This window comes from Brachypodium distachyon, chromosome 2 (assembly GCF_000005505.3).
Source record: "Brachypodium distachyon strain Bd21 chromosome 2, Brachypodium_distachyon_v3.0, whole genome shotgun sequence".
Classification (NCBI taxonomy): Eukaryota; Viridiplantae; Streptophyta; class Magnoliopsida; order Poales; family Poaceae; genus Brachypodium; species Brachypodium distachyon.
In genome coordinates, this window is record NC_016132.3 from 18,649,305 (window position 1) to 18,665,447 (window position 16,143).

The window sequence follows — 16,143 nt, forward strand, 5'->3', positions numbered from 1 at the left end:
TCAGCAAACATATCCCCCGGACACATAGCCCCTGTTTGATTGATCCCTACCGGCATCATACTAATTTTCGTCCAGGAACAGTCCAAAGCAAAGTGAAAGACAGTTTCACTAACATTATAACCGAAACTGCGAAAAGGCGCCTACCATTCGTCCGCAATTGATTGCTTCGATACTCTAAAAACAATTGATTGCTTCAAAAAAAAAACAATTGATTGCTTCAGCAACATATATATCTGACCGTAATCCTTTGTTTGATAAGAAGCCAAGCGAAAATTCTTACCCTTCTTTGGTCCAGCTCAGGACCAGATATCAGGGTATCCTATATTTTTCAGTTTAAGACCACAAAAAATCATCGAGAGTAAGCAGAAGCGATTCACACAGTGCATTTGTTAATTCCTTGTTAAACCAAAAATGACTCCAGGTACTGAAACTCTTCACTGCACCTCTTATCCTGAAAACTAAAGAGCAGCATCATGCAAAGATATTCTGCCAAATTATAAGAAAACAGAGGCATTGCTGAAATCCAGAAAAGGCATCATGGAAGATTACCGCAAAGCAAGGGAGACCATCTATCGGCTGCCACAAGTCAATTACTGAAAAATACAACAAGTGCAGTAAGAGACTGCACTCTTGCACAGCAAGCTGATGACAACAGACATGCATGCAACAGTAACTCTTTGAATTGGCATCCTGTTTCATTCTTGTTTCGACAAAAGACATACAGCCACCAGCGGCTATCAAACCTAAAGACATGAGAACCGGCTACTCGAACAAAACCAACTAACCCAATCCGGGGTCAAGCTAATAGAGTAAATGTCCTGATCGATCCAAAACACAGAGACAAAAATCATAGCACACCTGATCCAAAGAAAACTGGCCGAGCAGCTCTACGATGAAACCCTGCATGGCAGAGAACAGGAAACAGTAAGGAAAGGGTTGTGAAAATTGAAACTAACAAACGAATGCAACAAGACGACTTACATGGAAACTCCAGTGCTCGAAGAGTCGTCGGAGCTTGGCTGATGATCGTCCGTTGAATTAGTCCAGTCAACCTCTAGTTTCTTCCAGGCCCGCTCATGCACGGCCGTCACAGTCCCATAGACGACGCTGACACGGCTCGACGGCGCCGTGTCTAGGATGCCAGGCCGCAGCACGGCGGTGCGGATGCTCACCCTCATGCCCGGCACCCAGTGAGCCTGAAGACCTGCGTCAACCTCCTCGCGTGGCACTAGAAACTCCGGTCCTAGTCGAGGGAACCAAGTCACGGTGAAGGCGTTGCCATCTGCGGCCAGCCGTGCGGCATCCATCACGTCCTCGAGGCTGACTAGCGGGGCAGGGTTCTGCGTGCGCTGCAGGGCGATCAGCAGCCTGTCGCGGCTCCGCATGAAGGGCAGCACGTCTCCGGCGACAAGGGACTTGGTTTTCCTGAAGGCGTTCCAGCCAGAGGTAAGCAGATGTTTCCGCCGGCCGCCGGGGAAGCCCGTGTACTTGTGCCGGAACCGCCACACTTGTCCCCTCAGATCCGAGAAGTACAGGTACTGGTCGTCGCGCCCGTCGTCGAGGGCAGGGAATATCCCGGTCGCGCAGGGGATGGGTACATGGAACGAGCGGCCCTTGCCAGCGTCGCCATTCGTTACCACCTTGGGGAAGACGTGGATGCAGTCCGCATTGTGCTGCAGAGCGGCGGGGGCTTGGTTGGCCTGCGGGTCGGCGCCAGGATGGAGCGTGATGGTGGCGCAGACCTCGTCGCGGCTGGTGGTGAAGAGCCCGACTGCCCTAACGGTGCAGACGAACTTGTCGGCGAGCTGTCCTTGCTCCGTGGAGCACCGTGGCACTGCTCGGCGTGGCCGAGGGGCAAGTAGTAGACCTCAGAGCCGACCTCGGGCAGGCGCGACAGCGGGGACGCGCACGCGAGCCAGAGGCGCCGGTCCAGGGCGGCAGGGTGCCCGGCGGGGAGCGGCTGCGCCATTCCGTAGATTGGGATGGAGGAGGAAGTGGAGGCTTCTGGATGAACAATCGCTCCACCCGCACTTATATGGGCTCGGCCGGTGCTGCTGCGCCGGCTGGCATGAGCCAGCCTGGCGACGTAACCGCCTGCAACTGCAAATTCACCTCGCCGGGAAGTGAAACCCGTGCGGTCAAAATTCTCAACGCAGGGGGTGCGGAACATGTTACCGCGAATTTCCCTGGCTTCTCCCACAAGCCACACCGATAACAGGAAGTAAATAAGACATCAACCGATCGGCGGGCCTCGAAGACATTTCGTCGAACAGTTCGAGGGCGGCCTAACTATTTGTTTCCGTGCAGTCGAAATTAAGATTCAAATAGGTTCGGATTCCTCAAACGGTCTATGCTGTGTGGCCGTCACAATGGCCCGGAATTGGAGACTTGGAGGTCAGGGGATCGAACCCTCCTTTTCTCTCATCTATATATTGTGTTTTCTTACCTTTTGCCTAACCAAAGAAAACAAAAGCAATTTTGTGGGGCTTCGTTGATGAATTCAATGAACAGAGAAAGGGAATTTCTTGCATCCGAAGCTGTAGGTACAAGTTTAATTCGTCCACCCCCGTCACAAGCCAGCGCCTACCTTTTATCGTTCCGCGTAGGTTCTAGCGGTCCAAATTCTCCATGAATTATAAGCAAAATCGTCGGGCCAAGCGAGGCCGAAAATATATTCATTTTAGGTTGATTTTGTAGAGTCATATACTTCGTCTCGGTCTCCAGGGATAAGAAGGTTATATGCCAAATCAATATTCATGACAATGTGGTCCATAAATAATGCTTAGCTTATTTAAAGATAGCTTGTAATTTAAGCCATTTTGTGGGTCTTCATTGATGAATTCAATGAACAAGGAATTTAGATATGGAAAATTTCATATTGCCATCCCAATTTTGCCCAAATGCCACACAAAATTTCTTAGTTCTAGATACCAAATTTTGTATTGGTATAAGTATACCGCTACAGTGAGAATAATTGAGCTGAGGATCAGAGGGTGATTGTTGATATGTGGGCTGGTTTGCAGAAGCATGATGCCAAGGTGATGTTGCGCCAGTTTTCTCTGCGGCCGTGATGAGTCATGGGTGAAGTCTTCAATCGATCGCGGGAATGGGCTCCCGGTACCTATCCACTAACAGGTTGAAGACTGTCGCTGGAGCTTTTTCTAGGGAGCTCTTTTACAGTACTCCGGATTTAATATGAGCCGTTTATTTGTCCAGATCTAATAGCTATCATTGCTTGGTACTCCATCTTAATCCCACGGAGCACATGGTGGAAAAATCAGGGAGTACACGAATTGGATGGCAAACTTGTAATTACGTTTGACCTGAGGTCCTTGGGATTTTGATTTGCAATTAAGAAAAAAAAAAGAAACATGGTTATTCGGTCTTCCTTCCTGATCTAATCGAGGCGCTGGCGGAGGGGACGAGGGGCGGCCGCCAGAGCTCGATGTCGCCCTGCTGCTCCATGCCGCGCCTTTCCCCGCCCCCGACGAGCCGCATCGAGTGCTCCTAGAGCTCCGCCTGCAGCCCTGCCCGACCTGCCCGCCGCCGTGCTCGAAGAAGATGGCCGGCTCTGCCGAGTGCCGCTGGCTGCCCCATGCTCCGCCCCGACGAAGCCTCCCTCCATGGCCTTCGTCTCAAGGCTGTCGTCTCCATGGCCGTGGTCTGCATCGAGCCTGCCATGTCCTCCCCGCGCCGCACCCGACGCCGCCCAGACCCCAGCAGCTGACCTCGCCCTCCACGCCGTCCGGCACCGCCGCTTCCTCTGCCCCGCCCTTGCACGCGCCGCCCGCTGATCTGCTGCCCGTGCCTTCCGCCGCCCAGCGTTGCCCCGCGCCCGCCCACGGTCTTCTTGGATGTGGATCGGGATGTGCAGGAGCGCGAGCATGGCGGCGTCGTGGGCGCGGCCCGTGGACTCGCGGTGAGGTGCGTGCCGAGCCAGAGCCGCTTGCCGTGCGCGCCCAGGACGCGCACCTCGCACACCCAACGGCCCGCGGCGCCGCGGTGGCGCACGCCGCGGTACACCGGGTGGCGCGTCTCCTTGAACTTGGTGCGCCCCGCCGGGCGCTTCGACCACACCGCTAAGCCTTCTTGCCTGCCGTCGTCGTGCGACGAGGAAGAAGGTGAGCTGTCTGGGATTGCTCGATCGCCACTTTGGTGCATGAGGTGAGAGTGTATGTTCTTAGTCAGATGGTTACGTCAAATGCAGGAAGTTCGCAGTATACGAAATGAGTGATCGGCTGCGACCTGTAAGGACCGTGAAGGTGACAAGTCTTTTTGCACTGGCTTCTTGAAACAGGTTAGCTAATATTGGATCATGTCACTTCTGCACAAATATGGCATTCCTTCTGTGATCATGGTCATTATCTGCAATTGGTTAATTTTGAAGCAGCGTGTATGTGTTGCCGCATGACATTTGTTGGTATGGAAGTAATTTCTTATGCCCTTCGTAGTTGAAACTGAGATTCTATGAGGTGCAGAGTATGTCAAATTTCCTAGAATTTTGGTGTATGCATAATTAATGTCCTGATTAAGCAAGGTCAGAAGAGGGAAAACGAAATCTGGTCCATAGTTTGAGAAATATAATGCATCCACTGTCAGTTCTGACTTCGTTGCAGAGTGAAATATGACCATACTCACTGAACTCCCATTCTATAATTTGATACCATGGACTAAATTTTAGTCAGCAAAATTTGGATGGCATGAATTAAGTTAGCTCAATATCCCGGTCACCACGTGTAAAACCAGATTGAAAAATTATCACCACGTGGCATGAATTAAGTTAGCTTCTCCAAGTGGAAAGAATGAACTTGTGCCGCACTCTACCGAAATATTGCACAACTTTATGCACATGATTAGATGAAAATGACAAAGGTATGAAAATAATACTGAGCACCAGCAGGCAATGATTCGAAATGTTTAGGTGTACATTGAAGAATAATTATGGAGTCTAACAGCACCGGACAAAATATGATAAAAGAAGGAGACGAACTATATTTATGGCGTAACAGAAATATAGGACTACTTGCTATGACAGACGCATATCTATGATTCAGAACTATCACTGGAGACTGGAATTTCTTCTTCACTTTCTTGCATTTGCATATCCCTGATCTTGATTTTGTTCAGCACACTGTAGAGGATGTCACATGGTAGCCGCCTCCTGAAAATTTCTATATCTTTCTGCATATGTGTAGTAAAGTAGTTAAGCATGGATCCAAGGATGAAATTTACAGTGCATGTAGGAATAATATTCGAAATCTTCACCTGTGAAAATCTCTTGGACAGCTTGGATCCCGACCATAGTTGTATGTACTTGATGACAAAAAGGCCACATGATGTCATGAATGAATTAATTAGGATTTCATTCGTTGAGTTTATAAAAAGAAGATTAGACATTGGCGATGAATGTACATACCCGTCTTTCTGCCTTGGCACATGGTTGATATTTACGTGCTCCCATGAATTAACATTTAAGTCTGGCCACCTATTAAATCTGTCCACTTCCATGGGACTATCTTTGGCCATCCTTAAATACATCTCCATCCCTTCCAGCTGATAATGGTTTGTTCAAGTGGTTAATGTACAATGTTAAGTGTGTGTGTGGGTGTGGGTGGGTGGGGGTGGGGGGGGGGGGGGCAAATAATAAGTTTACAGGTTGGACTACAAGCCACTGTTTCCTGCAGAACAAGGGATTATGCATATAAGATTTTCACATATATATATGATTTGTAATGACTAGTGATGTATGCTTTAGATATTGTTTTGCTTAACGCAGGAGTTTTGGGCTCAGATGAGGGAGATTGGTCACTGGAGGGAGATGGATCCTGATGGAAGACAAAACACAGGTCAGAAAAACACAGGGCAAATATATTTTATACTGTTCATGTACTGGTTTTGAAGTTAAAATTCGGATCATGCTGACCTTGTTTGTTGTTGCAGATTTCTTGCTCTTCGTCGGAGGGAAAAAGTTGGTCTCCATTGGCGGCGGCCGCCGGGAACAGAACGAAAGATTAGCTACAAGGCGGCGGCGGTCAGGAACAGAACGAAGATTAGCTAGATGGCGGCGGCCGGAAACAGAACTCAAGATTCATTTGCTGCCCGGATCAGAACTAAAGATTGTATATATAGAGAGGCCGGAATACCAGATTTGATGTATCGTAACTGACTAATATATGGTGCAACTTAGGAAAATAGTATGTCACGTATACTGGCCCTTTGGTGTTGGAAAAATATCTTATATTTTGGGCGCGGGGGCTATACTCGTCACGTACTCTGGGCTTGTTGCATCTGTTACTGCCTATATGCTTTTGTGGCTAGCTTGTAGATAGACGCCTGCACATCAAGAGATAATGGTTCGTGGCGCAGGAGGGTCTCTGGCGGCTGCCGCCGCTCGTGCTACCGGAGAAGAAGACTTTCGTGCCTGTATATGAACTATATGCAGCAGGATATGAATGTATTACTGGAATTGTTATTGCACCGAAAGAGAAACTCTGTATAAACAGCCAAGTCAGAGGGAATTAAAAACTGCTGGTTCATTCTGCCCTCAAACGAATGAAGAAATCATTAGAAGCTGCGCCTATCAATTATCAGTAATGTCTTTTGCTCGAGAACTGACAATCTGTCAACGCAAGAATTATGTACAACAGAACATTGCTACAACCGACAAATAATTAAACCAAAAATGGATAACTTCATTCATTACAGACAAAGATGCATGTTCCTGCTTTAATCACATAAGTTTTACAATCAATACTTGGGCGTATACATGATATATTTTCTACTCTAGGGGGCTACAAAACTTGGTGCATAGTGTTTCACTCCCTGCCATAGCATCAACCTGTTCATCTGTCATGTTCTCAGTATACTGTACATTTGCCATTTGCTGAATCAGTTCCTGCATGGTTTATCATTTTTAAACATCAGATTCATGCAATTCCTAGGCACCAAGGCAGTTTCGAAGTAGCCAACAAACCTCCAGTACAACAAGCTCAGTGCCCAATCCTTTCTTCAGTTGATTAACAATGTATTGGAAAAGGCATTTTAGCTCCATGCAAAGATGCTTCTTGCAGCTGTTAAAATCTACTCGTTCAGAATAGGAGCATAGAGAAAGGTGTATAGCAGTAGAAGAAATTACTTCCATTTTCAAAACATAGTTGGGATTTATTCAAAGAGTCAACTGACAACAGTAACTATCGGTCTATCAAAGTTCAGGTTCAGCTATGATTAACAACAGTAACAATAAAATGGAGTATTGGTAAATCTGTGATATCTTTGTTATATGATTTTTTTTCTCGGATGCCATTTCAATATGAGCAAACAAAAATTAATCCTTCAAATATTTAGGTTATAAATCAGTGCTTGCCATCCTGAACCAACAGCTACGCCTGCAACCAGCAAGAATATGCAGTGCAGAGTTTAGCACCTCTCGTCCTGTGAACTAGCCGGGTAAAAAAACATGTCAGGTCAGGTTCAAGCTTGCCTTGCCCGACGAGAAGAGCAAGGCGATCTGGTCGTTGTAGGCGAGGACCAACCACCAGGATAACTACTTCAGTTTTGGACAAGTGCGCCTGTCATGTGTGGAATCGCCACATTCGCCGCACGATCTGTTTCGCCTCTTGTGCCCATTCGACTGCCTCAATGTCTCATGAAATGGTTTCATTCTCTTCTTTGATGGAGCACCTTTTGTCACGATTATTTTTGGATCAAGGACTTTCTCCCCAAAAACATTGCTTGAGGCAGAATAATGGGATGGTATAGGACCAAAAGTTGTCTCATCTGGGGTCCCATCATTCTCAACAGGGCCATCGAGAATGCTTTGCAGAAAATCCATCACCTGCTGCAAACGCTCTTCGCTCTTCGAAGCTTTGAATAGAGCAACACTAGCCTTGTTTCGCATTTGCCGGTAATGACCCATCTCTTCTGACCACACATGTGTATTGGCATTTGTCTCCGACACGAATGCGGCCTTGGCTTGCATTGTCCACCTAATCCGAACACAACACGGAGGAATGGTCTCTACACCTAGGAAACTCAGAACAGAAAAAATGTGTGAACATGGGACAGCTTCGCACTCCAATTTGCGGCAACCACAGAAGATGCCATTCATTGAAGAGCCATGAAATGAACACTCTACAAAGAAGACATGTCTACTCCCTCCTTCGGCTCCTTCTTTTAATGCAGCTCTATAGGTGACCAAGCCATCTCTCTCTGTATGCTCTTCAATCTCCCATGCAGATGATCTGCGAATGCAATATCTAACCTTCCTGAACATCTTTGGTGTGTAAATACAGGCAGCATTTTTCTCTAATGGATTAGCATCTATTCTAGTGAAAGGGACTGAATTTGCAGCTTTTGCATCCAACTCGGCCTCATTTCTGCGGATACATGACATGCAGTGCTCGCTGTGCTCCACCAAGTCAACCAACGACATTTTCCGGTCTAGGTGATTATGGAGCCTAGAGTTAAGACTCTCGCTACGCTGGTTGCTCTGCATGCCCAAAAAATATCTTCCATTTGTATAAGCCGCAGACCACCTCTTTCTAAGTTTGTACATTCTAGACATCCATGCAGCCTGCTCTGTGATCTCATACTTTTCCTTGAACTGAGCCCAAGATCTCTCAAACTCATATACTCCCATCTTACGATATATGAGTTTTCTGAAGTCCCGAAGCATTGGATTACGCAGGTGGCGTATCATGTTCTGCTCAATGTGCCAACTGCATAGTCGATGGTCTGTCCTCGGCATAACCTTCTTAATGGCTTTCCTCGTGGCGGCGTCTCCATCAGTGATCACAGATCTCGGGTTCTTATGGCTCATCGCCTCAAGAAATGACTGTAGTAGCCACTCGTGCGATGAGACAGTCTCGTCTGAAACAATACCAACACCAAAAACAATTGTACTGCGATGATGGTTCACCCCAATGAATGGAACAAATGGGAGATTATACCGATTAACCCGATATGTGCTGTCAAACACAACTAGGTCACCGAATGCTTCATAATCAATCTGAGATTGTGAATCTGCCCAGAATATATTTCGAAGATGTCCTTCATCATCTGTACTGTATTTGAAGAAAAATTCAGCATCTCGTTCAACTTGGGCTCTCATGTGGTTCAAGACAAATTCAGCATCCCTTCCTAAGAGTCTTTTCTTCTTGTACTTGGCGAAGAAATTATAGAGGTCACGGGAAAAAAACCCAACCTGATCATACCTACCATGGTGCTTCTCCATAACTTCCATGATTTGGCACGTACGAAGGCCACCAAGACCATATTCTACGGCATCAGCTTTTTGAGCGTTGTTTAAACGGCGATGTGACCGTAGAAAAGGAGACTGCTTGGGGTCAAGTGGATGGCTGTGGACATCAACAAAATTCTTGAAAAAACAAAGACCCGTTCCAGGTTCTCGCTGGATCTCAAGCATAGCTTTACATCCACAACGGGTGAGCACCCGTGGCTCCCTTTTTTTATCTTTTGCTACGAAGTACTTCTCCAAACGGTACCCTTCCTTACTGCAGCAGAAACGTCTTCTTTTCAATTCCATGGTGCCACTAATGTACTCCTTATCGTCCAATCTCACACTAAACCTTTTAGGTTTTGCATAGCTGTTGTAGTGCTCGTAACCTTCTTCAACGCTTCCAAACATCTGACTCACCATCATGTGATATTCTTCCATCTCCTCCATGCTGGCATTATAACCATCCATCTCGGAAACTGACAAACCTGACATTATGAAACACCATCATCAAATTAGCACCTTTGTTCAATTATCTTTCCTCTCAATAACAAAGTTCAATTCTTTTTCTGCCCAAATGGGCAGCCATGGTGAGCTTTCATCTCCCACTTCTGAGATTATTAGGTTAAGTGCTCGTTGCAAGTGGTGATTAAAGTACAGTAATCATGCTGTCAAAAGTAGTAGGCTAGGTTTGTTCACATTTCAAAATCAGTTCTTGTTACCCTACATGGTTCACTGCAAATTCCACAGGGTACAAGATGACAGGCCAAGAGCAGAGGGACGGAGGAGGAGGAGGAGAAGGGGGACATGAGACACTCACGGGAGCGCGACGAGTACGAAGAGCAGGAGCGCGGGGACGAAGGAGTACTTGACGGCGGTGGCGAAGATGGAGGCGGAGATGAGCACGAGCAGCAGCGACGCGCCAGCCCAGACCAGCGCGCCCGTCAGAGCCACGGCCACGGCCGCGGCGCTTAGGCGGCGGGGTGGCGGCGCACTGGGGGGCGGCGGCGCTAGGGCTGGGGGTGGCGGCAGCGCTCAGGCGGCGGGGTGGTGGCTGCGCGGAGGCGAAGGAGGTGCCTGTTCCTGATCGGTCTGTGATAAACTGATAATCCGATCTATTTGATTAAGGGGTGAAAAGACCAATGTACCCTTCTGATATCAGCCGTTGATGCTTTTGGTACTCCCGTGTACGTTTTTGAGTACCGGGTACCGTAAATTTTCTCTTGCTAGGCTAAGGAGTTCAGAACAGGTTGCTGATAGGGTAGCATGCTATTAGCATGTCGTTGGAGTAGGTTTCGGTGTAACTTATTTGGCCTGAGTTTTTTTTTAAACCGTCCGCAGCCGCACTCCATGCCAAAGCATGAACGGAGACAAAAGTTCTTGCAGAATTAAACGACAACAGGAAAAAGAAAGGTTGGCGTCAATTGACGTCCACAGAATTAGACAAGGCCCAAGGCCTGGCTCTATCCTGTGTCCATGAGAACAGATAACAGACACCAGCTTCCGAAACATCAACACATCAACAGGCAGTCGCGCACCAACACATCCTTGCTGACATGCGTTCCCCCTCAGACGATATCAACCCATTGTACTTGCCAGAAGAACACACCGTCGGAAGGCTTATGTGTGTATGCAGGAGCTGGCGCTCCATGATCTGTTGTCAACTTCTTCCCACATACAACTAGATTGATTGGGACTGTCGTGTGCGTGGCCAACACATGGGTCACGTAACATAGTGTAATTTTTGTTGGTTATTATTACTTCTGCTAATTGAAAAGACAGTGCACCTGTCATTTCCGTCATTTTTTTATTATTACCTTTCTATGTACAGATGATCTAGATTTAAGTGCATAGAATGGAATAGCAAACTCCCAGTGCAAATAAGTTGCCACAACGACAATCTCTTAGAGCTTGATTATTCCCTCTTAAAAAAGTGAGTTTGATTATTGACTTATCTGTGTAAATATCAAGAAACCTTTATAATTGGTGCCAAGTATCAGAAATCCAAAATTAAATTTTCTCACTAAACACAATTCTTGTGCTAATTGGTTAAAATCAAATGGTTTGATACAAGCTGGTTGATAGCAGATCAGTATAAACATAGCAAAAAAAGAACCGGTGACATGTCGACCTGTCCATATCCTAATTAAACAGGGCACCGGCAAGCGAATTCGACTTCGGCTTGCGTGACCGGAGACAGCGGCACCGCGCCTCGTCAGCGCCTGTCAACGCGAGCCAAATCTTCCATTGCAATTGTCTCCTCCCCTGCTTGCCCGCAGGAGCACAAGAAACCACTGCAAGGGAGGATGAGGCTTGTGCATCTCCCACAGGACGATCCCTGGGATTGGGCTAGGACAAATTCAAAACCTAGCGGATGCACTGCACGTACAATCCACGGGATGGGTCCAAGTTTTGGAGTTTGTGTCAGCAGCAGCTGACAGGCAAGGGGCGGTGTCAGAAGAAGCGAGCATTGGGTTCACTCCATTGTTGCCATGGTGTTCACATGTACGTAGTTTTGAGTTAAAATTCTATTGAATTTGACCATTTTTATCCTGCTTTTTTTTACCAAACCATTTTTATCATGTTTAATTATCTACGGCTGCGCGCCATGGGAGGTAATTGTCAACACTGACGGCATTAGCCTGATGCATCCCCTCCTTTCTTCAGAGACGGACTGCACATGTATGTAGTTTTATCGACTTCAAACCCGTCGATCGTAACTCTGTGTAATTCAGTTGCTCATGGCCCCTGGTTTGATTAATTGATTAATAAAGCTCAAATTTGCCCTCAAAAAAAGTTGTGCGTACCTAAAAAAAAAGTTGTGCGTGTGACAATGTTGAAAGTGACACATTCATCTCTATCTCTACTACTTATAAAAGCACCAACATATTTTTTCAATGTCCATCCCACTAAACGTGCACAGATTACTTATAGTCCCATGATCAGACTCACTAAACACAGATTACTTTCTAAGCGTTTAGTAATTACTCCCGGAGGCTCAATTCCACCCGGCAGGAGATAAGGTACCGTCTGCTCTCGCAAGGAACACACCGGATCCTCGCGCACCCCCGCCGCTTATCAAGCCAGACTTCTCGCGTCCGCTCAAATCCTCTCGCTGCCGCTGCCAAACTCCTACTCCTCCTGCCCCGTCGCCTCGCGGGCCTCGCACCGCCCTATCCCCTGCCCCGCCGCCGCCCGTCCCCATGCCCTCAGCGCGCTCCCCCGCCCGCCTGCCCTATCCATCAGTCAGCCTGGCAGGAGAAAATCAGCCTCATCCCCCGTCAATGACCAGTGCGCCTGGCCGCCGTTTCCGGCCAACTCCGCCGCCCCGCATGCCCCGCCCCACGCAACGCCGCCGCTCGCCGTCGTCGCCGCCCCACCCCAGGCGCCCCACCCCACGCGCCTTGTCCCGCCGTCGAGCGCCCCGCCCGCGGTATCCCTTTTGCGACCTCCGTCGAGCACCCCGGCCGCGGTAGCCCTTCTGCGACCTCCGTCCCCCGGGCACCACGCCGCTGCCCCACCGCTGCTCATCACGACATCACGCCAACACCGCATTAGAGGTTAGTGCTTCAATCTCAGATGAATTGTTCCATTGCGTTGTGTCCGTGTAGGTCTTTTTCAGCCCGAGGGGTTTACATTGACGCAACAATAATAGTGTAAGAAGGATGATTAGCTAGCTCCTTTCTCTATCTTGCATGCTGCATAAGTTAGGAAGTACTGGCTTTTTGGGTTTTTCGTTAGGTATTTACATGCTTTTTACTGGGAGAAGACTTTGTGAAATGGACCTGACTCTCCCATTCTTTCTTCTACAGATCAGGAGTGCTTTTTTTTCTAAGGCTGATCATGAAGTTGTTACTAACTCTGAAGCTAATATTCTGAATTTGATGCAGTCGGATGTCGGATTGCTTCATAGATTGCTGTTAGTTCTAGGGCTCTATATATGCCATTTTGTTTTCCTGTAGCAATTAAGCACTACATCTATAAGGGTGATACAACTGATCAAACATCACTCATGGCCTCTCTTCTTATCAGGGGAGATGATAAGATGTTTGTACTAAAAAGTGTACTAGATTTGTGGATGTGACCTTCGTGTTCGATTTGTGCCCAAGTCCACAAATCCAAATATCCATTGATTCCATAGTTATAATAGACATTATTACCATTAATCCAATGGAAAATTGAGAGGGAGAAAGTATAAAGAGAAAAGGGGACTTACTAACGGCTGTATATTTATTTGTATTTTTTTGCGAGATATTTGTATTTTATGATGCAGAAAATTAAGCATGAGTTGATCCATATGCTCTACGCTTTATGGGCTTAGGGCTTTGTGTCCGTACCCCAAAATAAACTCTGCGGATCTTAAAGGCAAAAGTTATAAGTGATTATGGAGAATTTTGTACTATAGACAGGAGTTATAAGTCCCTATCTGTTTACTACAAATGAATTGCGGTCTGTATTTTAAATACATAGATGAACCAATGTCTGTAAAAAGCTTCCAGATATTCTTAAATAAGGAGTAGAAACTTATGACTCAATGTACATCCTCCACATTATTACATTGGGCATACATTGTTTGGTATTGTGCATTCTTTCTCAGTTGTTCAGTTAGCTTGAACTACATAAATCCTTGGCTCTGTGCTGCTGCTGCTACTGTTACCATGCACTGGAGATGACGAAAATATGGGAAGACAACCCAAAATACCTGTTGTCTCTTCAAAGGAAAAGATCAAAGAGAGGGGAAAAAGTGAACGAATATATATCTTATTTCCCACAAATTTTCTGATCTGAGGTTAAATCATAGTATAGATGTCCATCTTATTACAGACATATATAAGAAATAATTAGAAGAGTTTTTTTATGGCCGTGACCGAGCATGCATATTCTTTTAGCTTAGACATATAAATTATCGATGTTGTTGGTCTTTCTCATGTATGGGGTTGTATATCTGCAAGCAAGGGGATGGCTGACCATTTCTGCTGTGTTGCAGTTGCAGTTGTCCGTTCTTGTGATGGAACTATCTCTGATGATGATTCAACACCGCTTGTTGTTGTCATACTTGGATGAATATCTCTCATAGTTGGAATTTGTTTTCATGTTTGGCTTCAGTTATGAGAAGGAGAAGGATAAGTGTTACTATTATACATGGATTGGCAAGAATGGCAAGTAATCATGGCTACTACTTACAAAGTTACAAACCATATCTTGGTGTTGGTCTGGGACCTTTGTCGGTAGCTTTGCACTTCTAAATGAAACTTGGATGGATTTTGTCTGCCGGCCATATTAAAACGGCTTGTTGACTGTGCCACCAATTATTTATTGGGCTTATGAAATGTCAGTTAAAATTATATTACAAGCGTCATAAGAGTATGATGGAACAATACAGACTAAAGTTGAGGATAATCCTAAAAGAGTTGATGTTGAACTGGGTTTCAGGTGACAACAGGTGATTATTTTGAGCTATAACTCTTTTTTATTTTTGAGCTAACTGTAAATATTGATGTATTTTGTAATGGAATCTTCATTGGTGTTACATGCCTCAACACACATAAAAGGCCTCTCCAACTATCTCTTATTACTCTCCATATGTTGCTCGGTAATATGGAAATGAAAATTGTACGGCTTAAAGCTACTACAAGGAAGACCATCGAGTTGCCGGCTTTCAAACAAAGTATGTTTCTAACCGACATGAAAATATATATCAATACTGATACTGACATTTAGATCCAATGAATTTAAGGGCGAATGACCAGCTTGGTCAGTGGTTAGTCCTATGTAACCAAAACGAAGATGCATTCCTGTCGCCTGTCGGATAACCAACCTTGGCACCTTGCCCATTGTTATTTGCGGTTGACTTCTTTCTTTTCAGGCCTGCATCTGCCCGTGTCCAATTCCTGGGCATGCATGTCTTGTTTTGTTCACTTGATAATCCACGCCTTCGATACAGAGCAGCCTTTTTCTGCCTTCTGGGCATGCCCTGGCACGAACGAACGGTGCGGAAACCCCATTTGGTGCCTATTACTTCGCCACCACTTTGCCTTCCGCGCTAAGCATTGGCGCCGCGCCGCGCATCGCCATCTCCCTCCGTCGACACAGCGTACCGCGTCCGTCCCAACGCCCACAGATCACAACCCGTTTGACAACGACTTGGCAAAAACGCATTTACCCACCCACGTCTTGCCTATAAAACACGCCCCGGACTCCACTTCGTTCGATAATATGCGGAGTTCGATCGATCGTCCCCGTTTCTTCAGCAGCAGTGGCCGTCGCCCTCTAGGAGCACCAGATTCCCACCGCACTCCCGCGGCTCGCGGCAGCAACCCGAACCGGACGGCGGCATCCATGGCCGAGGCGGCGCGCCAGGGGCGGCGATTCGGCGGCGTCGAGGACGCGCCGGCGGGGCGGGAGAACGACCTCAAGGCCATCGAGCTCGCCCGCTTCGCCGTCGCCGAGCACAACAGCAAGGCCGTAAGTTCAAGTTCATCCGATGTCCCGATCCAAACAGTTTTATCTCCGTTTATTTTGTTTAGTCTGATCTCGTCGTGATCTTGATATGTTGGGCGCAGAACGCGGTGCTGGAGTTCGAGAGGCTGGTGAAGGTGAGGCAGCAGCTGGTGTCCGGGCTCATGCACCACTTCACCATCGAGGTCAAGGAAGGCGGCGCCAAGAAGACCTACGAGGCCAAGGTGTGGGAGAAGGCCTGGGAGAACTTCAAGCAGCTCCAGGACTTCAAGCCGGCCGCCTGAAGATGTACAACAACAGCCGGTGCTTGTTGTCGGAGCCTACATATCGATGTCTCATGTATTATAATGGAATAAGCCTCCGTATTACCTGATATATAATCCACACATGGATGATATTACTCACATAATGGATCTCTCGCATAACAGAAATAGCAGAAAACGTTATAC

At 47.0% G+C, this 16,143-nt stretch overlaps 3 protein-coding genes and 2 long non-coding RNA genes across 5 annotated transcripts; 2 read left to right on the plus strand and 3 right to left on the minus strand.

The window, feature by feature from the left end:
* Positions 1–1,047: 1,047 nt before the first annotated feature.
* Positions 1,048–1,969, minus strand: LOC112270716 (auxin response factor 13-like). The gene is made up of 3 exons (XM_024458769.1): positions 1,836–1,969; positions 1,142–1,752; positions 1,048–1,061 (listed from the first exon to the last, which is right to left on the minus strand). Exons 1-3 carry the CDS (start codon positions 1,967–1,969, stop codon positions 1,048–1,050), a joined length of 759 nt encoding a protein of 252 aa, XP_024314537.1.
* Positions 1,970–3,365: 1,396 nt separating this feature from the next.
* LOC104582632 lies at positions 3,366–6,477 on the plus strand. Its single transcript, XR_730451.3, has 4 exons — positions 3,366–4,121; positions 4,208–4,297; positions 5,777–5,846; positions 5,941–6,477. It is a non-coding gene; the product is annotated as an uncharacterized LOC104582632 (long non-coding RNA).
* A 178-nt stretch (positions 6,478–6,655) lies between these two features.
* On the minus strand, positions 6,656–7,070 carry LOC112271189. Its single transcript, XR_002964172.1, has 2 exons — positions 6,974–7,070; positions 6,656–6,895 (listed from the first exon to the last, which is right to left on the minus strand). It is a non-coding gene; the product is annotated as an uncharacterized LOC112271189 (long non-coding RNA).
* A 946-nt stretch (positions 7,071–8,016) lies between these two features.
* LOC104583137 (protein FAR1-RELATED SEQUENCE 5) lies at positions 8,017–9,706 on the minus strand. Its single transcript, XM_010234880.1, has 2 exons — positions 8,261–9,706; positions 8,017–8,022 (listed from the first exon to the last, which is right to left on the minus strand). Exons 1-2 carry the CDS (start codon positions 9,704–9,706, stop codon positions 8,017–8,019), a joined length of 1,452 nt encoding a protein of 483 aa, XP_010233182.1.
* A 5,726-nt stretch (positions 9,707–15,432) lies between these two features.
* LOC100834909 (cysteine proteinase inhibitor) lies at positions 15,433–16,119 on the plus strand. Its single transcript, XM_003568150.4, has 2 exons — positions 15,433–15,700; positions 15,799–16,119. Exons 1-2 carry the CDS (start codon positions 15,452–15,454, stop codon positions 15,976–15,978), a joined length of 429 nt encoding a protein of 142 aa, XP_003568198.2. The 5' UTR covers positions 15,433–15,451; the 3' UTR covers positions 15,979–16,119.
* Positions 16,120–16,143: the final 24 nt, after the last annotated feature.